Below are 26,036 nucleotides of genomic sequence, written 5' to 3'. Positions count from 1 at the left end.
ATATGACTGATCTCAGGCATGATCCTCAATGGCATTTATTACCCTATCCTTGAGAAGATGATGGTGACCTTCTTCTCGAACCATGGATACAAATAAAGTGGCTTGCTGGACCACTGCAGAGAACAGTTCCGTGTTGGTGTCGGACTGATGTCACAAGTAAGCCAGATTGCATCAGGACTGCGGGTTTCTCTCCCTAAAGGACATTCATGAATTGTTTGGGTTTTTACAACAATCTAACAGCTTTTTAAAATCAAATTATGAAACAGTAGCACAACTAGTACCATACTGTACCCCTTGAAATGAAATGAAAATCGCTTATTGTCACAAGTAGGCTTCAAATGAAGTTACTGTGAAAAGCCCCTAGTCGCCACATTCTGGCACCTGTTCGGGGAGGCTGTTACGGGAATCGAACCGTGCTGCTGGTCTGCTTTCAAAGCCAGCGATTTAGCCCAGTGTGCTAAACAGCCCCTCTTGGTCAGGCAAATTTACATCAGTTGTTTTGGCCTAATCCCTCCCAAAGTCATTGACAAATGTGAGAATTGGTTAACTCGGCACAAACCAGGGATTTCCTGGCCTGTACAGCACACCAGGAGTTCTTCCAATGTGACTAATACTTACTCTTGGAAAAATGTTCAGAGGTCTGGAACTCCACTAATATTTTTGGCTATTTTAATTTGGGCAATCAGTACTTTTGCATGTCATGTAATGCCATTCAGACCGAACAGAGATCAATACAAGATTAATATACTTAAATAACATTGCATTTCATGGAGGTGAGTGCTGTTCATGGATCAGCAAGCAGTGTTAAGGTGAATTCTAAATTAGCAGAACTGTTGAAAGGAAAAAAACATAAATACCGGAAATGAGGAATTATAATTAGCTAAAATTATGGACCTCAGATAAATCAGCACACAAATGAAAATGATAAAAGTTGATGGTCCAAATTTGCTGGTCAAATAGTGGTGAGTTTAAAGTGAATATTATTATTGTGTAAATCATCCAGTAGGGGCAGCACTGCTGCCTCATGACGCCGAGGACCCGGGTTCAATTCCAGCCCCGGGTCAATGTCCGCGCGGAGTTTGCACATTCTCCCAGTGTCTGCGTGGGTCCCACCACAACAACCCAAAAAGATGTGCAGGGTCAATGGATTGGTCACGCTAAATTGTCCTTAATTGAAAAAAAATAATTGGGTACTCTAAATTTTTTTTTTTTTAAAAAATCATCCAGTGATGTGGCCAGGTAGAGAAGGCCTACGTGTTGCGAATTGCCCAAAATTGCTATTTTGTGGTATTGTACCATTAGACATAATCAACCTCCCAAATGAGTTTCAAGTAATTGAATATATAAATATTAACTACTCTTTGCCCTCTTTAAATAATTTGTGTTGATATGATGGCACTCCATTTTGGAAGCCCAGCAAAAGGACAGAGTGGAGCTGAAATAATCAAAGTCGGTGATATCCAGATCCCATTCTCTCCTCACCCCACAATCTACAGTATTGTGATTGACAAGTTACATAAGCATGGACCCTTGCCTTCCTCCATCACAATCCTACCCCTATGGTATACCCAAGGGCTGCAACATGTCCATGCACTGGTGAAATAAAAGAGCGGAAAGAGCAGATAGGGTTGACGAAGAAACATTGTCATTCACCTTCACTCTTGAGCCACTGGTTCAGATACAAACAGTACTCCTACTGCATAGAGGTGGGGCCTGCATATGGAGTGACACCAGGCAGCAGTAGCCTGCACCCAGGGGAAGTGCCAGCTTGATTATTTGACATTTGCATGCAACATGGAATTGTTCAATTTATAAGTTTTAATTGGAATACTTATTATGCGGTTGTTTTTATGGTCACATTGTGGTCAAGTGGTTGCTGTGAAGGCCTATAAGAGAGGGAAGATAAAGTATAGAACTGTTGGTGAATGGGGAAATCTGCATTTGTGTGTATTTATTAGTCTCACAATCCAATGCATCAGTCTCCTCTTTTGGTGTCCTATGAATAGTTGGTAGCATGGATTATGTCCTCATGGTGTGTATGAAGCAGCAAACCACAAATCTTGCCATGTGCTCCAGGAATTACTGTAGAGCTCTGACATAGCAATCCAGAAGTCTAGTGTAAGCACCCAAATGGTCTGCTCTGTGACAGTATGGGTTTTATTTATGCATGCTGCGTGTGTATTGGTTGCCACTAACAGATAGCCCCCGTTATCCAATAGCCACCCTTTGGTTTGTCATGATGATTATGCAAAGAACAGGCCCTTCAGCCCTCCACCCTGCACCAAGCATGATGCCTGCCTAAACTAAAACATCTGCACATCCGGGATCTGTATACCTCTGTTCCCATCCTATTCATGTATTTGTCAAGGTGCCTACAGTATCTGAATCCGCCTCCCGGGAAGCGTGTTTCAGGCGCTCACCTCCTTCTTCAGTAAAAAACTTGCCTCGCACATCTCATGACAGCATTATGATTGCTACCTGATTACCATGCATTGATCAGCATATGTTGAATGTGGTTGTACACCTGCTGAACATTGCGTTGCTTTCAGTTGTAACATACATCTGAATTAACATGTGAAATTATCCTGCACCATGGTAAGTCTGCAATCCTTGTGAAGTTGTGCACTTGCTGTTCCCGCTCTTCTTTTGACAGCTCTCTTGGTATACAAATTTCCTCACTAACGTTCATTTCCCCTTTCTCCTCTACACCCATGCCTGGGAGCAGTAGTTTGTAAAGCATCTTTGAAGTCAGGACAAAGTCTTGCAGACTTTAACAACTTAAAGCAACTGCAGAAAGCACAACTGCACCAGGAATCACTTGAAATCAATCAACAATGCCAATAGTGAAGGTGGTTGCCAAGCTGAGGCCAAAGGGTGCATAAAGAATAATTGAGAGAGGAGCAATTATAAAAGATATCAAAGAATTTAAGTGTAATAATAATAATAATAATCTTTATTAGTGTCACAAGTAGGCTTACATTAACACTGCACTGAAGTTACTGTGAAAATTCCTTAGTCGCCACACTACGGCACCTGTTCGGGTACACAGAGGGAGAATTCAAAATGTCCAATTCACCTAACAACATGTCTTTTGGGAGGAAACCGAAGTGCCCGGAAGAAACCCATTCAGACGCAGGGAGAACATGCAGACTCCCCAGACACTGGGAATTGAACTTGGATCCCTGGCGCTGTGAAGCAAGTGTTAACCACTGTGCTACCGTGCTGCTATATAATTGAGTTGCAAATGTAAGAGGATCTCACAGATGCTAAGAGCTTACTTAGTCCATTACGAGAATGGTACTCAATATCTGGCCAGGTTTGGTATTTGTACAGGTAAGAGCTGTTTGTTGCCAGGAGTTATTTGGTGCTAAGTAGTTTTTTCCAAGGCAGTTTTAGCAATGGAGGTGATATAAGAATTATATCTGCATGCATATATTACAGGTCAACTTTAAATATTCCATGTTTTTCTTAATATTCAAAGATTATGGGAAGTGAATACATGGTACGTATTCACCTCATTTCACCTCATTGCAGTATTTACAAAATGGAATAATGGTAAGTAATTTACATTTTAAAATATACTGCATCTGTTGTGATACAGCTACAGAAAAGAACATTCCTCAGATTAGTCGGCCAAGCGAAAAAGACACCAAATCAAGAAATCGAGTGTTGTCAAAAGCTCATTCAGCACATGTTTGGCTAAAGACTTTCCATAGCTGAAACATCAATTATGAAAGAAAAATGGTGTAGCCCAATTCAAAAACATTAAAAAGACAAAAATACTAAGACAGTTTTGGTTTACTGGCGAAATATGAATTGAGGGCATCACTGGATATTACATTATCTGAGATCTGCTTTGAACACAATTTAGAAACTGGGTTAATTGTAGGTGTCATGTTATATATGCCTGTTAAGAGTACCTTCCAACAGAGCCTGGTGATCAACTAGTCTTGCTCTGTTGTCACTTACTCTTTTTTGCCAATACTTGGAATAGTTCAGGATATCTAGGAACTGTTAGCTCTCTACATCGACGAGGCGCAAGACCTGTGTGTTAACATTCAGCTGGTAACTTTCCAATTAGATCTTAATCCCTTTTCGACACTTCCTGAAGTCAATTAGGTGATAATTGTTTTGCTACAGATTGCCAATTACTTCTAAAAATTGTTGGCTCCTCCCCAAGGTCAGACAAAAACCCAGCCGAAAACGACTGACTTGTCTTCCATTGAGAAGCAATATGTAGTGGACTCCATGATGAAAAAGAATTGCAGGGAAGCTGTAGTACTGCACCTTTCAATTAGTTTCTTTTTAGCAAATTTGCAACATTAATACCGTTGAGATTTCTCCTTATCCACCATTCATCTCGGCATAAACAATTTATCCTGCAGCAACAAATATTCCAATCCAATTCCATCCTCGATTAAAGAGATCTACCCAACCGTTAAATTTACTTAATTAGTGTTCACCAAATCTCATATTTAATTACTACATGCCAATAAAATAATTATTTTTCAAACAGTTGCTTATCATAGCAGAAATGGACAGAAGTTTCACTTTTATGTAGCACAATACATCTATTTATTGAATATGTGGGGCAAGTTGATGTACATTGCTGAAATATTCATAGATGAGAAAGAATACACAAGGTGGAAATCTTAAATCAACAAAAAATTGTTAATGCCACAAATACTGGATGAGCAAGCATAAGAAATTGAATTTTGTTTGGTAAATTTAGAGTACGTACCCAATTATTCCCCCCCCCCCCCCAATTAAGGGGCAATTTAGCGTGGCAAATTCACCTACCCTGCATTTCTTTTTGGGTTGTGGGGGTGAGACCCACGCAGACACTGGGAGAATGATCCAGGGCCAGGATCGAACCCGGATCCTCAGCGCCGTGAATGCTAACCACTGCGTCACTGCTGCCCCATAAGAATTGGAGTTTAATTTGCAACTGGCATTTGTTACTAGTGGTATGAAATAGATTGTGTCTCGTGGAACATTGGTCAATAATAGCCAATTACACAAGCAGGCAACAGCTTGTGTTTGATGTGTGAAAGGACTTCCATTCAATTTAAACCCATCCCATATTCCTGAGATGACGCTAAATATGCATTCAGGACAGGTTCCGAATACTAATGGCTGGTAATTAGGTGTTCAGCATCCATCGAGGGGAAATCAAGTTCTGCCACTACAGCATTTTGTTTGACACAGACCAATAAGAGGCCGACCAATAACAGGATAAAATCCAAGTCTCGAGAGGCAGCAACTGGAAGAAGAATCTAGGCAAAAATTGTTCAAAGCCTGGAGCTTATATACTTGGCACCTGTCCCCAGAAGACTAAACGCTGCTTCAATACAAGCATCTCTCCTCGAGAGACAGATATTGGGTGGAAATTGCAGTAAATAGCATGGAGTTCTGCTTATTCAGTATCATTTATGTTAAATAAATAGGTAATATGCAAGTGACAAGATCTATCCAAAAGTGTAGTCGAATTCTCATGGTCTTTATCATGAGAGCAAGTATTCAGATAAGATTTCAAGGCCTCATTTTCCTCTACTACACGGTCTGGTATCATATGAAAACAAGCAGTATTCTAATGGAAAATTTAGATACGTTTAACCATGCAAATTCAAGAAACACAGAAGTTCTACTTTCTTCCAATTTAAAAAAATTCTTTCGTTTCTAGATCTATATAATTAACTTTGCAAGTCAGTGTCTGGATTTGGCGTGACTTCTGACTTTGTTGGTTGCTTGTCTCTGCAGTGTTGCATCGAGAGATGGTGAGTGGAGACGAGGAAAAGAAATTAGAATGGGGATCAGTATGCTCATTCACTAAGGCCAACACTGACTAAAGCCCGTTTCCCCTTCAGCTGCAGTTGGCAAGTGGTTTGTTTGTAAAGCTGGGCTAAATCAACATATGCAAAACCAAAACTTCAGTAATCAATGGATTTTACTCTTTAATTGTCACCTGCCATCAACTCTTGGTGAATAATTATTATTCTAGTGCTGGCTAATGCCAGGCAAAGCAATTCAGTCCAAAATGCTTCATCAAAGGATATTCACTATCTTGAGTCAGATATTCAGACATGCGAGGTTTAACGAGATCTGCTTCCAAAACTATAGTCTAGGAAACAAATTAATGCAACTTTGCAATTAATGCCAGTTAGTATTTTTTACTTAAAAATGTCGGATGAAAGAGCCCAGAGCATTAACTCATCTCCATTGCTGGTTTCAAGCACCACCCCATACACATAGGGTAACACGGTAGCACATTGCTTCACAGCTCCAGGGTCCCAGGTTCGATTCCCGGCTTGAGTGACTGTCTGTGCGGAGTTTGCACTTTCTCTTTGTGTCTGCGTAGGCTTCCTCCGGGTGCTCCGGTTTCCTCCCACAATCCAAAGATGTGCAGGTTAGGCGGATTGGACATGCTAAATTGCCCTTAGTGTCCAAAACAAAGTTTGGGTGGGGTTACTGGGATAGGGTGGAGGTGTGGGCTGAGGTAGGGTGCTCTTTCCAAGGGCCGGTGCAGACTTGATGGGCCGAATGGCCTCCTTCTGCACTGTAAATTCTATGATAATCTCTTGCATACATCGGAATAGAGAGGCAATTCCTGAACTCATTCTTTCCCCAGAACAAGTTGTAACTATACGTTTTTGTACATCAAAAATCCCAATATATTTCACAAAACAGGAAAGAAAAATCAACATGGAAGAGAATGAGAAGAATTAAATGATCGTGTAGGACGTAGGATATAGGGTTTGAACAGCTTTTGAAAAAGAGCAGAAATAAAACCATAGTAGGGTTTAGGATGGTTGTATCACCTGTAAGGAGGAAAGGCTAAGATGCAAAAGTGATTCACAATGATGAGTGCAAGTTATCAACTAAACAGAGATTGTAGGACTCTGATGGAGTGACATTAAGGGTATTTATAGATAATATATTGGGTGCCAGTGCAAGCGAGTACAGGGGAAAATTGATGATCAGAACTCAGTAAAATAGCATCTAGGTAGCAGAGCTCTGGATGAGTAGAGTTCATAAAGATGACAGAAGTAACATTGTAGAAGCCAGGCTTGAAAGTGTGAAATCATAGTTGGGTGCTTCAGTGGTGATGCAAGTCTGGTAGAATGAGGAATAAATTAATTTGTGTAGACTTGGTACTCTCAGAATGAAATGGAGCTTCTCAACATCTCAGTGAGAAATGGGTTTGGCAGAGATAAAGCTACAAATATCCGAGCCCGCTCCCAGCCCCCTATTTTCCCGCCTCCGGGGGGCTAGGAGCGGCGTCGCGTCATTTACGCGCGCCGGGCATTGGCGTCGCGTAAAAGCGGCGCAGCGTAAATGACGCGGCCAGCGGCACGTAACTGGCGTCACCCGCACATGCGTGGTTGCTGTCTTCCCCGAGGCTGCCCCGCAAGATGTCGGATGGATATTGCGGGGCGGCGGAACAAAGGAGGTCCTCCTTCAGAGAGGCCGGCCCGCTGATCGGTTGGCACCTATCGCGGGCCAGACCCCATTTGAGCCCCCGGTGCAGGAAACCCCCCCCCCCCCAGCGTTCCCACGCTTTTCCCGCCAGCAGCGACCAGGTGTGGACGGCGCCGGTGGGAACCCGTCGTATTGGGCAGGCCGCTCGGCCCATACGGGCCGGAGAATCGCCGCTTGCCCGTTACAAATGGCGAGCGGCGATGCTCCCAGCGGCCAGCCGTGATTCTCGCCGCGCCGGTTTGGGAGGGGTGGGGGAATTCCGTCCCATACCTCTCTGTATAATCTACAGAACTTTAGAAGTTAATCCCAAGTTTGGTGTCGCTCCAATTCTTTGCAACTCTGGTTACTATCCAGACTTGGCGGTACAATGTTATCAAATTATTGCTCAGGAAAAAGTAATTTGAGATACTTAGCACTAACATAGGGAGGAAATTAAGATAGCAGATCCTCCCAGTAAAGTGAGTTTAATTGAATTTCGCATTCCTAACTTACTGCATGATTTGCAACATTACATCACAGAAATTCAATACATTTGAGGCTCCTAGTTTTAATTTTAATTGCTTTATTGCTAGATGTAAATGCATGTGCACAATTAAAACACTAAACATCCAGATCTGCTCATTTGTAAGAAGTTTTTTGCATCTCTATTTGAGAAAATATATTATCAACAAATTTGTAAGTTTGTTGTAACTTATAAAATAATTTTCTTAAGTTAATAGAAGAACTAGTGCAAAGCGAGATGAGATTCAATAAATAATGCAAAACACAAGAACTGCTTTAATAAAAAAGTTAAATTTACAGATATATTTACAATTTTAAAATCTTCATCGTTTAATTTATACATGGAAGTAAAAATGAAGTTGGATGTTCATTTCTTTATGATGACTGCATTCTGTGCATTGTTGTGTTGCTTGGCTTCATTCTAACCAGTAGTAGTCAAAAGCACAATCTCCTGTTGAAGGACAAATAATTATCTTTATTTCTGGTACAGTTTCAAAGTTCAACTTTTTAGTAAATGCAAATCACCTGAAGGTATCTTTACCTGCTGCTTTCACCAACTTGAAAACATTCAGTCCCTATTCAGAAATCAATTCTTGTATCCTATTTACTTGTCATGCAATCCTTAGAAATGCATTCAGTAGTTTGTACAAAATTACTGGTGCATGCATGATTTGCATCTAATTTTACAAAATCCCCCAAAATATTGGGATGTAAATGTCGTTGATAAGGCCCACATTCATCGCCTATCCCTGAGAAGGCAGTAGTGAGCCTTTTTTGTAGAAGTTTGATCCAACTGTGTCTTTTGCTTTTCCAAATGAGAGGACAGTTAGGTGTGGGGCTGGAACACATATATAGGCCAGGCCAGGGGCAGCATGTTTCCTTCCCAAAAGGCACACCAGTAAACTAGTCGGACATTTATGACAATGAGAGTTTCACTGTCATGTCAGTTTTACTGATATCAGATTATTTCCATAAGTTAAAGAGAATGTAAACTCATAGGGCATAAATGTTGGCTTTGTGCAATAATGTAAGGCATCTTGTAGTGAGTGAGCAGCCCTTTTTGCATCTCTCCCAATTTTAACTTTATTAGAAATGAAAATCAGCACCAGTTCCAGTACAGACACGACAGGTTAATCACCTACTGTGCCATAAATCTTTTATTCCTCTTTCCATATTAAACTAACTGTTGATTCCCCATCATCATTGTGCACTATGTTAAGATCTACCAACTTCTTCTCGGGATTATTAACTCAGGCAGGTGGATTATCGATTCAGTAGTACATGTCAAACCAGAATTCTTAAGCCGTTTGCTGGTGCCGCGATTCTCCAATCCTGCCAGCAGCAGACCCTCACCCGCGAGTTTCCCGGCGGTGTGGGGAGGATTCAATGGGAATTCCCATTGCGACTGGCGAAAACAGAGAATCCCGCTGCAGTGAATGGCACGCTGCCTCCTGTCGCTGAGAAACATACGGAGGCCAGAGAATCCCGCCCATAGTGTTTATGTGCAATTGCGTTATAGAATGTAGAACAAAAAAGTACGAGGGCGAAATTCTCCGGTATCGGCGCGATGTCCACCGACCGGCGCCAAAAACGGCGCTAATCAATCGGGCATCGCGCCACCCCAAAGGTGCGGAATCCTCCGCATCTTGGGGGGCTGAGCCCTAACGTTGAGGGGTTAGGCCCGCGCCGGACTGATTTCCGCCCCGCCAGCTGGCGCGGAAATGACATTGCCGGGCGGCGTATGCGCGGGAGCGTTAGCGGCCGCTCACGGCACCCCGCGCATGCGCAGTGGAGGGAGTCTCTTCTGCCTCCGCCATGGTGGAGACCGTGGCGAAGGCGGAAGGAAAAGAGTGCCCCCACGGCACAGGCCCGCCCGCGGATCGGTGGGCCCCGATCGTGGGCCAGGCCACCGTGGGGGCACCCCCCGGGGCCAAATTGCCCCGCGCCCCCCCCAGGACCCCGCCCGCGCCGCCTTGTCCCGCCGTTAAGAGAGGTGGTTTAATCCACACCGGCGGGACAGGCATCCGAGCAGCGGGACTTTGGCCCATCAGGGGCGGAGAATCGGGGGGGCGCGCGTGGGGCGCCAACCGGCACGGCGCGATTCCCGCCCCCGCCGAATATCCGGTGCCCGAGAATTCGGCAACCGGCGGGGGCGGGATTCATGCCAGCCCCCGGCGATTCTCCGACCCGGTGGGGGGTCGGAGAATCGTGCCCCTATTCTCTGTTCCAAAAAAGCAGGGTAATAAATATTGAGGTGGATTCTCCATTGCCCGACGCTGGTATCAGGGGGAGAATGGAGTGCAGCCAATAAATGGGATTGGCGCCATGCAGCAAACCCGTTCCAATACCCCGATCCTCCGGCGGCAGCAGCAAGCTACATGACCGACCAAAGGCAGGAGGATACACATCATTTCCATCTGATTAACAGACTGGAAACCAGAGTCTCCTGACCCCAGACTCGATGGGCCAAATGGCCTAATTTTGCTCCAATATTTTATGAATTATGCACTGATTCCTACAGGGGGAAATCCTCTGGGTGGAATTTGGTGCAAGTGTGCCCAAGCATGGCCCTGATGCGGTGGATCAATGCATAACTGAGGTGCTCCCAAAGTCCATCGGAAGCTACCGCCCCCACCGGTCACCCTTGCCTGAAATCTGAAGAACAGTTCAGGCAGTAGAGTGAAAATCACTGCATTTGCACATACCCTTCCCTAACATCTGCTGCCTTAGACAGAAGTGTTTATAGCTGCAGCTGCCACAAGTGTCAGAGGTTTCCTACAAAGCCAAGTGTACTTCTAAGGGCTTCAAATGAAGTCTTAAAATGAAATTCTTCCATTCAATTTCACACAGAAATACATTGTAATAGCCAGTGATTAACAGTTTTATTACTCCGGGGACATGTGCTTGGTGGATTGTTGATCTAGCTTTCCCTTCACGCTTGAATTCATCTCCATTATCCTGCTTTGATGCTAACCATTATATTTATAAACATTCTTGCTATACTTGACAGTTTCTCACCACATCAAAAGCAGCTAAGTAATTTCTGCCGTGAAAGAGAGGAAGCTCAAAATAGCTGATACCAGGATTCCGACGGAATCCAATGAGCTCTCTTCGATGCATGCTAAAGGAGAGGGAATCACACCTGGGTGCTGCTCCTAGTGCCAACAGAGACCATTAGTGATTCTCCACTGACGGATGCACTCAAGTCTCCAGAATGGAGAATCCAGCCCATAATAAATTTGCTGCTGAAACCGCAGAACTCCAGATTAGCACTACTGTTCGTGTGAGGAAGTGCTCCTTTACATCACCTCTGAACAAACTAGATTTAATTTTAAGGTTATGTGCCTTGTTCTGGACTGATCCAGAAAACAAAATAATTTCTATTTACACTATCAATCATTTAATCATCTTAATAGATCAACACTTAATCATATACAGTCAAAGGAATGCCAGCCTAGTTTATGCAACTGGTCCTCATAATTTACTCAGTATTATTCTGGTGAATCTACGTTGCACATCTCCAAGACTAATGTATAGTTTCTGAGACACACTGCTCAGAACTGAATGCAAGTATGGAGTATAATCAGAGCTTTCTAAAACGCCAATGAGAAGGTAGCAGGATCCAAAACCATGCAGCGTAGGTGGATTGAACATGCTAAATTGCCCCTCGAAGGTGTGCAGGTTGGGTGAGGTTATGGGGATGGGGCAGGGGAGTGGGCCTAGGTAAGGTGTTTTTTTGAAGGGATGGTGCAGACTCGACTGGCTGGATGGCCTGCTTCTGCACAATAAGGATTCTATAAACATGCAAGGTGGAGTTGACTGTTATTGCCACAATAGTGGTGTTAACCTTATGATGCATGTTAGCTGCAGGTAAACCTGCAGATGGCACAGCTCTGCATCAAGCTGCCTAGTACCTGTGTAGACACTTCTATAAGATTTCTTCTTCCTCCATCTTTGAAAACCCCATTATTTTAATTCCACTCAAAACAATTAGATTCATGCAGCACCGTTGAAGTAACAAATGTGTCAAGCGCTCCACAGCAGTGGTCCAAAACAAAGGTTTGACACTGTGACAGATAATAAAAGGTTTGGTTTTAAGAACTATTTTAAAAGGAGAAAAGAGTTAAGAGAGTTTTAAGGTGGATCCTTCATAGAAGCTGAAGATCAGTCGCCAATGGTGCAGCCATTAAAATTGGGGAAGCTTAAGTGGCCAGAAATCGTTGAATCGCGCCCAGGATCTGCACCTAAAATGTACGAAGGGTATCACTGGCCTCATTTACCTATTTAGCTGTCCACAGACTTTTCCAATATTTTGACCACCTGTCATGGCTGATACGCTGTTAATGCAGCCACAAGGCAAGAATCACAGCAGTTCCAATGTCATAGGGGTGGAGGAGATGTCAGAGATGGGGACGGAGAAGGGCGGAGCTATGAGAGATTTGATAGCAAACATGGGAATTTTCAAACGTAGATGTTGCTTTACTGGGAACCTAAATAACTCACACTAACTCAAGAAAATATCTTTATACACCAAGGGATTCTCTGTTGGTGGGATCCTCCGTTTCACCAGCAGTGCACTTACACCCGCGGATTTCCCGACAGCGCAGGGTGCCCACAATGGGAAACCCCATTGGTGCGTCGCACCAGAAAACAGAGAATCCCGCCCAATATCTTGCTTTAGGGCTACATAAACAGCACATCAGCCATGGCAGGTGGTCAAAATACTGGAAAATTCTGTGGACATTTAAATAGGTAAATCTTAATATAAATAACCAAAAACTGTTTGATGGGGTGCAAAACAGATGAAAATCTATTTCAACAGAGACCTGCCCACCTCTCAATTAGTACATCCACTTTGTGCCATTAAATAATCCTAATGTAAGCATATGTTTCATTACAGAAACAAGCAAGTGTCATGTTAAGAGTCAAGGTACTGCTCACTGGGAAGGCAACAAATACAGTGGACACTTAATGGGAGGCCTGACAAGATGGCAGCATCTTGAGTACAGATGACACCAAGCTTTAGTGATGCCTCATAGAATCCCTAAAGTGTAGAAGGCAGCCATTTGGCCTATCGAGTCTGCACTGACCCTCTGAATGAGCACCCTACCTAGGCCAAAGCCCCCACCTTATCCCCCATAACCCCACCTAAGGGACAATTTAGCATGGCTGATCCACCTAACTTGTGCATCTTTGGACTGCGGGAGGAAACCGCAGCACCCAGAGGAACTCAACGCAGACACAGGGAGAACATGCAAACTCCACACAAACCGTCACTCAAGGCCGGTATTGAGCCTGAGTCACTGACTCTGTGAGGCAAGAGTGCTAACCACTGTGCCACCTCCCTAGGGGTGCTCATCTTCATGATCCGCCTGCCTCTCTTGTGTGTTGCAGACCCGCATCTGCAGGCTGATGCTCCCTCACGCTCCTCCTCACAGGAGTTCTGAAAACCTGAGTACACAGGATCCAAGGTTCTCTGCCAGACTCAATTCTCAATGCCTTCTCAAATTGTACCTGGGAGAGAACACAGAAATTGGTGTGCTCCCCAATGCATTTGCCAACTTTTCCCATCGGGCTTCAATTACTCTCACCTTGCACTGGATTGCTGCCACTCTCTATGGATATCAACTGCAGCCAACACTGACCGGTTGACATTGCATCTCTTTACAGCTGACGAGGCTCTGAAGCACCAGCCTTCATGGGTGCCCAGATTTAGATTCCAGTGTAAAACAGCTGTTAATTGGCTGGGCAACAGGCTCACTCGCCTGTCCTCCTTCAGGAAGCACTGTCTAAAAACCGTTAGGCCAGCTGCTCTGGCAAAATGCCAAGGGTCGTGAACTGAGTTTCGCTAACCAATGCATTTCCCTTCAGTTTCATCGTCTCCCAGCCTGTCTTCCATGATGAGAAAAGATTCTGCCTCAGTTTCTATGAAAATATCAGCCACTGTATTCAGAATTTATAGGACTGGACACTTCGGCCCCTCAGATGCGTGTTCCTTGGTGGCACACCATGATGGGATTCTCTACTCCTGCTGCATGTCAATGGGATTTCCCATTGAAGCCCCCCCACACCATTGGGAAACCCACCGGCGGAGGTGCGCTGCCGGCGGGAACAGAGATTTCACAATGACTGAAAAATCCAGCCATAGTATTTTGGAGTATCAGGGAAAAGAAATAATGCTGTAATTTAACTGAGTAGTTCCGGTGACTGTCCAACCACAATGAAACGAAAATGGCTTACAAACATCAACTGAACTTGCTCATAAGATTTTATTTTTAAGAATAAAGGTGCTTCAAAATACTGAAAAAGCTCTAATGATTAAAAACAGAACTGAAATTGCATGTAATTGAAGGTAGTCCAGAACTACAGCAGAGCCATGATTAAAGGACAATACTGTTTGAAATATTGGAACACTGTTTCAGCAATAATTCACTATAATGGAAATGATGGGGAGTTGGCCTTGGTGAAATCCTGAGAAAATATAGCCCCTTGTAATGAGATCAAGAGATGATCTGACTGAGGTGTAAAATAATGAAGAGGATTAATCTGGAATAACTCTTCCTTCTTTCAAGAGATGACTCACGTTTTATAATCTTAGGGCAATTAAACATGAATCAGGGAGAATGTCTACTGCTCCAAAATCCCATAGCTGCAGAATCAATAGAGGCTTACAAAAAGGGAGACAGATATTTACTTTGGAAGGAAGGGTATTAAAGGATCTTTGGAGAGGAGGGATTTATACTGAATGAATTGCATCGCTAACAAAATGGTGGAGCAGATTTGAGAAGTTTTTCCCCTGTTTCTATATAGTTCTAAAGCAGAATTTGATGGTTAAGAGCTATCAAGCCTTGTATTGGAGTCTACTTAAATGATTGCACGGACTTGAGCAAGTTGTATGATAAGAAATGCCCATATGAGGTAGGTAAGGAATATTGCAAGAACTGGAGTTCAGTATTGATATCCCCCATTAAGTACAATTATGAGTCTATCCCTTAGTTTCAAAATACAGGTACAGTGTCTCAAATTCAGCTATCTGAAAACTGACAACGTCCAGAAACCGGACATTTTTAAGCTTCCATGCAGGAATTTTAATTATTATGATAAGAATTAAATAACTTACTGGCTTGTTTAACTAAGTTACAACTTTGTGTATTTGACTTATCCAGTGTGGTGAGCAACTATTAACCCCACCAGACCCGGCTCAGCCTGAACCACCAACCCAAAAACTGACATGGACTCAGTCCTAGGATTGCAGTTTTGAGACATTGTACCTGTATAAGCTGCTAGAAATTCATACGTCAGTATTTTAAAAGAAACAATTAGCTTTCATTTATATAAGGTTTTACACATTCTCAGGATCTGCAAAAGCACTTCACAACCAAGGAGAATACACCATTCCCTATTCTCCTTCAAATAGTGCCATGGGATACATTCACTTCAACAGGCAGATATGGCCTTGGTTTAGAATCTTATCTGAGATATGTTACTGTTAAAAATGCAACATTGCTTCAGTACTGCAATAAAGTATCAGTCTAGATTAAATGTTGAAGTCCTGAAGCAGAGCTTGAGCACACAATCCTCTGACTCAAACGGAATCTCACTGAAGCCAGTGATACCATACCCTTCATACATTTTAGGTGCAGATCCTGGGCACGATTCAATGACTTTGTCACGCCAGAATTGGTGAAGCGAGAAGGCTGTTGAATCTGGCAAGAGGCATCTCGTGAGATTCGCGACGTTTCACAAGATTAATCAGAATCTTGCAACACGTCGCGATCTAGATCTCGCCCTTGCTGGGTGAGATCCAGATATGCATATCCAATGAGCCATTTGGCTCAATAGGTGTGCGCCTGATTTTCCCGGGGCCCAGGAACCAATGGCTTTGCCAGTGAGGCCTGGACCAGGCGCCGTTTAGTAGTGGTCCACACTAACGGTGGTCAGCGACAGTGCATGATAACCCACTGCCTTTCTTTCTGGCTCCCGGGCACCCAGGCACTGCCAGCCTGGCACTGCCAAAGTGCCTGGGTGGCACTCAGGGTGCCTGGGTGGCAGTGCCAGAGTGCCACTGCCAAGGGTCTGGCCCTGAGGGGGGGGGGGGGGTGTGAGGGGGAGCTTGACCATGAAAGAGGGGGGTGAAGGGTCCTCAAAGGTTTGGGGGGGGTGGGGGCTCAGCGACCCCATAGCAGGGTGTCCTTACTTGGTGGGGTGTGGGCAATTCCCATGTGTGTGAGTGCGAGGGAGAGGGTGACATTGGGCGGGATTTTTCAGCCTTGCCAGCTCAATGGACCTTTACATTATACAGTCCACGTACCGACCGTGGCAATCTTGAGGCGGGCGCGCAAACGCCAGCGCTATCTCGGAGGAGGCGGTCTTGCCAGCGGGTTCAGCTCCCCAGTGTTGAAAATATTTTTAATTGTGGGTTTGACCGGTGGGTAACTCCCTATAACCCACAGAAAATGAGTTTTTAAGTGCGCTTGAATAGCAGGGTGGATCTCACCCAGAAAGCTGACGAGAAATGTCATGCTAAACTCACTCCAAAATGACACTTAGAAATGTTTTGGTTGAATCAAGCCCCTGTATCAGAACCTACATAAAAAACGTTACCTTGTATTTTCTCTTTGAGATGCTGATTGGAACTATTGTATATTTTGGATTTTTTCGGTTTCCAAACTGCAGTCGTTTAAATTTTTTTAAAAATCTCTACTTTATTTCACCCTTCCTAGCAGAAGGGCCTGTCCTCACATACCACTTAATTGTCCAGGATAGCACATTTTAAAATAAAAATGTGGCAAATCCCAGACGCAGTCTACCATCTCTGTAGTCCAGTGTTAAGAGTACTGCCGATAGTGAATTATGAGAGTTAGGGAATAATCATACTATACAGGATACCATAGAATGGCCAAACTCCTCATTCATGAGAAAATAATCCTTTGGATGCTGTATACTGACCTGAAAATATTAACTACTTTCATCCGCTTCTTAACTCTCAAAGATAAAACTTCAATCATCCCCAGTCTTATGATTCAAAAAGGATTACCAAACACAATTTAATTTTGTGTTGACATGACTGCTGAGAACTGATTTTTTGAATAAGACAGAGGATATTTTACTACACTGCCTGGTATTGCTACATTGCAGCATTTTTACATTAAGAATATTCAATAACTGAAAAACATGACCCAAATGCTTACCGGTCACTAATATTCATTCAGACATTTACAGATAAACCATTTAATCAACACCATATGTGGATGGTAATAAGCCATGTGGACTAGAAAGACCTCCGGTTCTATGTCTAATTTCTGCTGGGTTAATTGATCTCAGCCAGAAATAACCATACAATTATTCTCAACACTACGGAGCTGGAATGGGGATAAATGTTACATCAGTTCCCATTCTTGATTCCTGCTGGAAGATGCATGTGTATATATATGGACTTTAGTAGTGGAGAAGTTGAAATTGACTATAATGTCCCCATTCCCAGTAAAATGTACATTATGGAACTTCTGTGGTATTGATGAATGAGCTTCAGATGTTGGGGTCTACACTCAAACATGAAGAATGGCTCCTTGAGGAGTAAAAAACAGCTACACACTAGAATGAGTCAATGTATTCAAAAGAGAAGGAAGGAAAATTAAGAAACAGAAACTGTGTTATAGAAGAATGCCTTTTGAACAGTTTGATGACGCTCATTACTCAAAAGGATCAACACATGTACCTATAGGGTCAAGACCACTGTAGAAACCTACCATAATGTCCAATTCCAGGATCACATTTTTATTCCCATTTGGCCAGGGATTTTAGAAAGAGATCCTGCAAGGGGAGGCAAAAAAATATGAACATAAATATATTATGAGCACAATCTAAAGCCAGAATGAAAAAAGAAAACAAAAAAGCCTTATCAAAACATTACCATGCAATGCTAGAAAAAAAACATTGTTTAGTGTGAATTTATTCTGATTCAAAATCAAACATTAAGCATTTGAGGCTAACTATAACAATATTATAGACAAAGGTTATGTGGTTTTTACACTTCGTTTAACAGGATAGAATTTAAGATCAGCTACTGCTTAGTTTGCAGTTATATAGTTTAGTCTCTACACAATTACAAGATTGATTTATAATTGTTAGGAGTTTAGTAGTACTTGAACCTTTCCATAGTAATTTTTTTTACTCTAACAGCTTTACAACCTTTCTTTCTTTTAGCGTTTACTGGTTTTAAATGTTAAAGGTAAATTAAGTGATATTAAAATCTACTTGATTCATTTACCTTTGCAACTGAAGACCTTTTAAGGGTTACACATCCACTGCCTCTGACGAATGCCACATTAGTCAAGTCTGTTTGCCTCTAAAAAGCTTTAATTGCTTCCAGCGGAGGATTCATTTAGGTAATTCTCATAAAAATTCCAAAGTGCACTAGTGAAAAAATGCTTAGACAAGATGAAATGCTGATCACATTCTTCATATATTCACTGCTCAGTAGTGTATTTTCAAAGGCCAACAATATGGACTTTGTTTTTTAAAACATCATTCAGGTATATTTCTGTATAGACCTCAAGACAAACTGATGGTTTTTAAAAGAAAATTTTAAAAAGACAAAAGTATGTTTACCCGGTTTAAAATATTTTTGTGGATTTATTTGGCTTTAAGAGAATGTATCGAAGTTACTGATATGTCACACACAGCAAGTTTGTTGTTTTTCTCAAAACTTTATTTGTACCAAGCAAGAATAGTCAATGTCTTTGATCTCAACACTACAGAATATCTGGAGACTTCAGTTACAAAAGAATACAACTTTACTTGGCATTTGGAGTTTACTGCTGTTTAAGTAAAAGTTTACAAGGGATAATGCTCTAACACAAGCTAAACTTAAAAGTTCAAACCAAAACTTAAAACTAAGTTTGAACAAAAATTAAAAGCAAAACTAAAAAAAAACATTGATGTTAACTGAATTTGTGTTTACATTTTAAGTGATCTACATTATCAAACCTAGTTTGGTAATAGATTTTTAATGGCTAGTTAAAACTTAAAAAATGTGTTAATCCTGTTTACTTGTTTCCAACAAAGCACATAAGATCTTCCCACCCACCTACTTCCAGAGATCAAATAATCTCCTCATCCAAAGATTGAGGACTTCATACAAGAATTCAGAACTGGTTAAACAGGTCTGTTGTATTTAAGAAGAAAAAGAACTTTTATATAAAATAACCAATTACTTTTAACAGCGTACATCACTGCAGAAACAGTTAACTGATGATTGTATTTCACAGAATAGATGGTAGGATCAGTATCGTGGTGGATAGGGGTGCTCCCTGTATGCTCCTTTAGGTGCTCTTGCTGGAGGAGCTTTCATCCGTGAGTTGGAGTTCGTCCACTCTTCTTGACCTATTGTGGTTATTACAGAGAAACAATCTGCATTAGAACAGTCAAGCAGCCCGCAATAATATTCACTGGAAACTCAGATTCAAAATTGTACTCGTAAATGGCCGTCTTTGAAAAACTATAACATAACAAAAAAAAATCTCCAGCTAATTGCTTTAATGTTCGAGAACAATATTTGTAATTTGGTAATTTATGTGTAGAGCCGGAGGATATAGGTAGGGTTTAAAATGAATACTTTGTGTCAGTGTTCATTTGGGAGAATGACAGTGTGGGTATAGAAATAAGGGAGAAGGACTATAATAAAATTAGAGAGGTTAACATAGACAGAGGACATTGAGTAGTCTGACAGACTTAAAAGTAGACAAATCTGCAGGGTCAGATTAAATGTATCCCATGCTGCTGAGTGAGGTAAGAGGGGGGGAAATAGCAGGGGCGCTGGCAGTAATTTTCAATTCCTCTCTGTGGCAGGAGAGGTGCTGCTGGACTAGAGGATAGCCAATGTCGTAACATTATTCAAGAAGGGAAGAAGAGATAAACCAGGAAACTACAGGCCAGCCAGTCTAACCTCTGTGGTGGGGAAACTATTGGAAGCAATTCTGAGAGACAGGATTAATCTACATTCAGAGGCTGGGATTAATCAAGAACAGTCAGCATGGTTTTATTAAGGGGAGGTCATGTCTGACCAACTTGATTAAATTTTTCAAAGAGGTGATCAGGTGTGTAGATGAGGAAAATGTATTTGCTGTAGTCTACTTGCACTTCAGCAAGGTTTTTGATAAGGTCCTACATTAAGACCCCATGGGATCCAAGGAAATTTGGCAAATTTTATCCAGAATTGGCTGAGTGACAGGAAGTAGGGGGTGTTAGTCGAGGGGTGTTTTTATGACTGAAAGCCTGTGTCTAGTGGGTTTCCGCAGGGATCAGTGTTAGGGTACTGCTGTTTGTGTTTTATATAAATGATTTAAGTATGAATGTAGGAGGGTTGAGCAGTAAGTTCGGGGATGATACAAAAATTGGTGGGGTGGTAAATAGCGAGGAGGAGGATAGCCTTTGATTACGGATAGTTGGGCTGATCAGTGGCAAACGGAATTCAATTCGAATAAGTGTGAGGTGAGGCACATGGGCAGGATAAACAAGACAAGGGAATACATGATAAACGGCAGGATCCTGGGAAGCACCGAGGATCAGAGGGACCTTGGTGTGCAGGTACATTGGTTCCTTAAGTTAGCAGAACAGGTGGATACAGTGGTTAAGAAGACATATGGTATACTTGTCTTTACTAGCCGAGGCACAGAGTATAAGAGCAGGGAGGTTACGTTGCGACTGTATAAAATGTTGGTTCGGCTACAGCTAGAATATTGTATGCAGTTCTGGAATCCACATTATAGGAAGGATGTGATAGCACTGGAAAGAGGAGATTTAGCAGGATATTACCTGGGCTTGAGAGTTTTAGTTACAAAGAGAGATTGGATAGACTTTGACTGGAGCAGAGGAGACGGAGGAGGGACATGATTGAGATGTATAAAATTTTGAGGGGCATAGATAGAGTAGACACGAAGAAACATTTCCCCTTGGTGGAGGGATCAATGACTAGGGGGCACAGATTTAAGGTAAGGGCCAGATTAGTTGGGATGTGAGGAAAAACTTTTTTTATCCAGAGTGGTGGGAGTTTGGAACTCGCTGCCAGAAAGGGTGGTGGAGGCAGAGACCCTCATAACATTTAAGAAGTATTTAGATGTGCACTTGCGATCCCAAGGGATACAAGGCTATGGGCCAAGTGCTGGGAAATGGGATTAGAATAATTGGGTGGTTGTTTATGACCAGCGCAGACTCGATGGGTTGAAGGGTCTTTTCTGTGCTGTGTGACTAGAATTTCTGCATTTTGAATCAACTCTTTTACCACAAAAGCTAAACCACTGAATAATGTCTCCATCATATAATTATGCAAAGTAGGTAGTCAAATGTTAAGTTAAAGTCAAGTGCAAGATTCACAAAATTTATGTTTACAAAATTTATGATAACTTTTGGATCTCTAGTAAATCTGATGAATGAGAGAATTTTGCATTTGATGCTGTACAATTTTGTAATAAGCAGAATTGAGATGGAACTAGACACCAGGGAAGAAGTCTGCAGTTAACTTGGTTGAGTGGTCAAACGACAGTATCCGATCTATAAATTATTATATTAGTGATTTTGTTGCAAGTCCTAATCAAATTGTACATAGTTAAAGCGCTCCCTGAAAAGGCAGGAAAACCTACTTAAAGTCGTTTTAGCTCCGTTCGTTTGATTTAATCCTTGAAATTAACACCGAGTTCCCTCTTCAAAAGCCTTTTGACCTGGATGCAGAGACTTCAAACGTGAAACTGAATTCAAATGAGTCTGACATAGGAGTTGTGCCACTCATATTGTACAGAAAAGTTTTCAAAATTTGTTTAATTCGAGTATTCTAAAAATAATGGGTGCAATTTACCGGCTGTGTCCCGCTAAAATTGGAAGGGGATCTCCCGCGACTCCCGACAGTCATTACACCTTGTGAGATCTAGATTCCGCCACAATAGGCATCTACTGACTTTGCCGAGACCCCCATCCAGGCACCATTTAGCACTGGTCCCCACAAATGAGGACAAGGTGGAATTGCACTTGGGGGGGGGGGGGGGGGTCTTCCAGGCGATCGGAGGCCCTCTGGCCAAACTGATACTGCTGGGGCCACCCTGGCAGTGCCAAGCTGGCATTTTACCCATGCCAGTGCCAGGCCTGGGGTGCCTGCCCGTGTGAGGTGTGGTGCGGAGGGGCCCCTGAGGATGCCCTTATGGGTAAGTTGGGGAGGTCCGGGGATCACGAGATCGGGGCACCATTTATAAACGGCACTCCGATCTCTTCCTGCACTGAGGCACAGTGTAGTAAATGGCGCTAAGTGAGGCCTCGGGAGGGGCGTTCCCCCCCGGGAGCCAAAATAGCAACAAAGTGCCGGTAGACAGCAGGGTCGTTCCTGGCACTTATCCCGCCCAGAACAGACTGATCTTATTTGATTAAATCACACCCAATATTTTGAGTGGATTGAGTTTATATTCTTGTTTAATATTTGTAATTTCAGTAACTTGTGTACTACTGTTTCTGTATATTACAGTATGAATAAATCTATGAATAGAGGAATAGAAGGTCATTCAGGTCTCAAGTCTGTTTATCAAATAGATCATTGGTTGATCTGTATTTTAGCTTCATTTACCTACCTGGTCGAATCCCTCAGAATTCTTACCAAACAAAACTATCAAACGCTGTTTTGAAATTTGATGCCGGGAATCTCTTGAAATTTGATGTTGGGATTCTCCATTGTAAAGTCCACCCTGCCACCACTGCTAGCAAGGATGGAAAATTTGGCACTGAGCCAAACCTCCCATTCATGGCAGCGGGACCAGAGAATCCCACCCCTAACTACAACAGTTATAGATTGCGACTACCTTTGTGTGAACAAATGGTTCCCCAGACTTCACCCGGATAATGAGATATTCTGTAGAACGCAGATATGGTGAGAATATCACATGATCTGTAGTGCATTACATTCCCATTTGGCAGTAACTGTTGGTCTGTGGCACACAACTCACACAAAAGAAGCCACAGAATTCACTCATTTGAGAGTTTGTTTTAAGTAACTACCTCTTTGCCATGAGCACAGGTGTTTGGTGAAAGCCTATGAACCATAATAGCAGACGCTCTGAGTGTGCAATTCACCAATTGCTATTTCCCCACCTTCTCCCCATCACTCTGCACATTCTTCCTTTCCAGATAATAATCCAACTCCCTCTTGAATGCCTCAATTGAACCTGCCCCCAAAACACACTCAGGAAGTGCAACTCAGTTCTTAACCTCTTAAATGCGCGAAGAGGTGGGAAGGTAGGGATGGACAATAAATGCTGGCCTAGCCAGCAACTCCCAAGTCCCATAAATGGTTTTTTTAAAGTCTGGAAATTTCCTGAGAACTGTCTCCTTGGATTGGATTTGTTTATTGCACATGTACCGAGGTATTGTGAAAAGTATTTTTTTGCTAGCAGCTCAAACAGATCATTCAGTACATGAAAAGAAAACCGAATAAAAAGAAAATACACAATAGGGCAACACAAGGTCCACAATGTAACATAAGGTCCACAATGTGCACAAGGTCCTTTAAAAGAGCCCTTTCATTCTGGGGAGGCCAGAGCGAGATGGGGGAAAGAGCAGGCTGGTGTATGAGGCGGGATGGAGATGGGCCCATCACCTCTGGAGTTCGGAGTCAGCCATGGAGGTGGGAGAGTGCTTATAATACCATTAAACCACACTAAAATTTTAAATTCAGCCCTGCAGGGGCTTTGAGTTATGCAGAAAAACTTAATAAAGCATTGTAACACATTAGGCAATAAGGTAGAGTTTCTGCGTTGGTGCGATCCAGGCGCAAATTGAACTAGTTTTCTGAAATGATGTTACGATTTAAGCTTCGGCTCAAACCTATATACATGACCACAAATGTAAAATCTCTAAGAAGCAGTGCAATTGGGCAATTTTTTTAATGTGAGAAAAAAATGATTTATTTAAAATTGCTAATTTGACACAGTTTTATTAATATGTCTGAAAATGGATTTACTTCATTTAATTTTCAAGTAATAGTATAAAAGTGCCTAGTCCAACACCTGTGATTTTAAATACCTGAAAATTACTTTTTAAAAAAAAAAAACTCCACTGAACCATTTATTAGTTTCATAGATGTACACTAGTCAGTTTCTTCGTAACCTTTAAGAAAATGCACCAAATTTCTTGCGCCTTAAACAAAGCTTAATATAAAGAGCATCCTTGAAGGACTCTGGACGAATGCATTCGGTGGAAACTTCCAGTGCAATTTCCTTCAGACCAGAATAATAATAATCTTTATTGTCACAAGTAGGCTTACATTCACACTACAATGAAGTTACAGTGAAAAGCCCCTAGTCGCCACATCATGGCACCTGTTCGGGTACATGTAGGGAGAATTCAGAATGTCCAAATTACCTAACAGCACGTCTTTCGGGAGTTGCGGGAGGAAAGCGGAGCACCCGGAGGAAACCCACGCAGACACTGGCAGAACGTGCAGACAGTGACCCAAGCCAGGTATCGAACCTGGGACCCTGGCGCTGTGAAGCAACAGTGCTAACCACTGTTCTACCATGAACAAAGGATTGCAGAAAAAAGCCAGTATCATTAATGGTAAGCACATTAAATAGGGACTGTCGCAAAAATCCAACCGATTCACTGATATCCTTTAAAGGAGGGAATTTGCTGCCCTTACTCAATCTGGCTTACATGAGACTCCACATCCACAGCAATATGCTGAAATGTTCAAGCATGCTACCCAATTGCCGAGAGGTGCCACCACTTTCCCAGGGCATTTAGGAACAGGCAATTAATGCTGATCACCCACATTCTGCAAATAAATAAAAAACTCAATTTGCACAATTTTGCATTGATGTTTGAAATTCCGACCTTTTGTACTGTTTGGCCGACTTCAGGTGAATTTGCAGGGCACTCTATCCCAACATCCCCCCCCCCCCCAAGTAATTCTGTAACATAAGTCCCACTTAACACTTGGTTAAGTAAAGGAGAATAATTTAGAGCTGAATACGGTAGACTTTTTTAAATGGGAGGTACTTTTCTAGTTCTTGGAAACTGAGACAATGCTTTGTTGTATTATTTGCCTACATTCATAACCAGCTCAATATTAAATTCAAGGAGGATACAGTTAATGAATACTGCAAAGCAAGCATTTAACTGATTAACTGGCTCACTCCCAGTCTCAGGATTCTCAGTCACCCGCAGCCCCACGAATCAACACATTGGGCACTATTCTCCTGAAAAATTTCTAAGTTTTTAAATGGTTTTTCAGGGGTGCCCCACCTCTATCCAATGACACTTCGTCAGTTTTTTGGATCCTGGGGAGTTTCCCACCGGTTTAGTCCACATTTAGAATCATTTTCAGCACCAAGGAGTTGAACTCAGGCTACCATTTTGAAAGGGTTCCCCGATCTCCAAGTGAGCTTGTGGGTCCCCACTCCCCCCACCCATGGGAAATGTCACCTGCCCCCACACACAAGGACACCATCCTACACCCCCCAAGTGAGGACATCTCTCTATGGGTCTCTGAGAACACCATTCTTTAGGCCCTGCCCCACCCCCCAAGTCCCCTTACAGCACCCCCCCCTCCCCCGGACCTCCGCCCTTCACCATCCCCCCCCCTCCTCCACCCTCCTTTCATGGACATGGCCACCCCTTGGGTCTGGATCCTTGGCAGTGCCACCCTGACAGTGTTCCTGCCAGCTTGACAGTGCCACCTGGGCACCTTGACAGTGCCAAGGCATCAACATTCCAGGGGGAGGGCCAGGAAACCACCCTGCACTGACCACCCAGGGTCTCTAATGGCTCGGCTGCCGCCCTGCCTGGCCCACGTTCTTGTGCACCAGCATTAATCGGCTTGCGGCTGCAGCCTCTCTTCTGGAGGCCAGTGAATCGAGGGAGGCTGGTAGATCCCAGGTAGGTTGGCAACCTACTTTAGCGAGCAGCTTGGTCCCGCCTCTTTTGGGCAGAGTTCCAATTCCGACATGGAGGCTGCCAGGAAGCCCGTGGGAGGCTTCACCAGGGAGTCTCCGGCTGCATTGTGCTCTCGCTCGAGCGCA

The 26,036-nt window shown here is 42.9% G+C and overlaps 1 protein-coding gene across 9 annotated transcripts in view; it reads right to left on the bottom strand.

Moving 5' to 3' along the window:
• Window positions 1-8,021: 8,021 nt before the first annotated feature.
• LOC140385765 (KH domain-containing, RNA-binding, signal transduction-associated protein 3-like) overlaps window positions 8,022-26,036 on the bottom strand; it is a 260,916-nt gene continuing 242,901 nt past the window's right edge. For 8 of the 9 annotated variants that reach the window (XM_072468259.1, XM_072468258.1, XM_072468254.1 and 5 more), the window contains one exon: window positions 18,670-19,365. In XM_072468259.1, coding sequence (XP_072324360.1) covers window positions 19,265-19,365 — 101 coding nt within the window. In that variant the 3' untranslated portion in view covers window positions 18,670-19,264. Of the gene's footprint in view, window positions 8,432-17,729; window positions 17,794-18,669; window positions 19,366-26,036 lie in introns of those variants that run through there. The other variant, XR_011933463.1, reaches the window with a different exon arrangement.

This window comes from Scyliorhinus torazame, chromosome 11 (assembly GCF_047496885.1).
Source record: "Scyliorhinus torazame isolate Kashiwa2021f chromosome 11, sScyTor2.1, whole genome shotgun sequence".
Classification (NCBI taxonomy): domain Eukaryota; kingdom Metazoa; phylum Chordata; class Chondrichthyes; order Carcharhiniformes; family Scyliorhinidae; genus Scyliorhinus; species Scyliorhinus torazame.
This window is presented reverse-complemented; position numbering and strand designations above follow the sequence as displayed.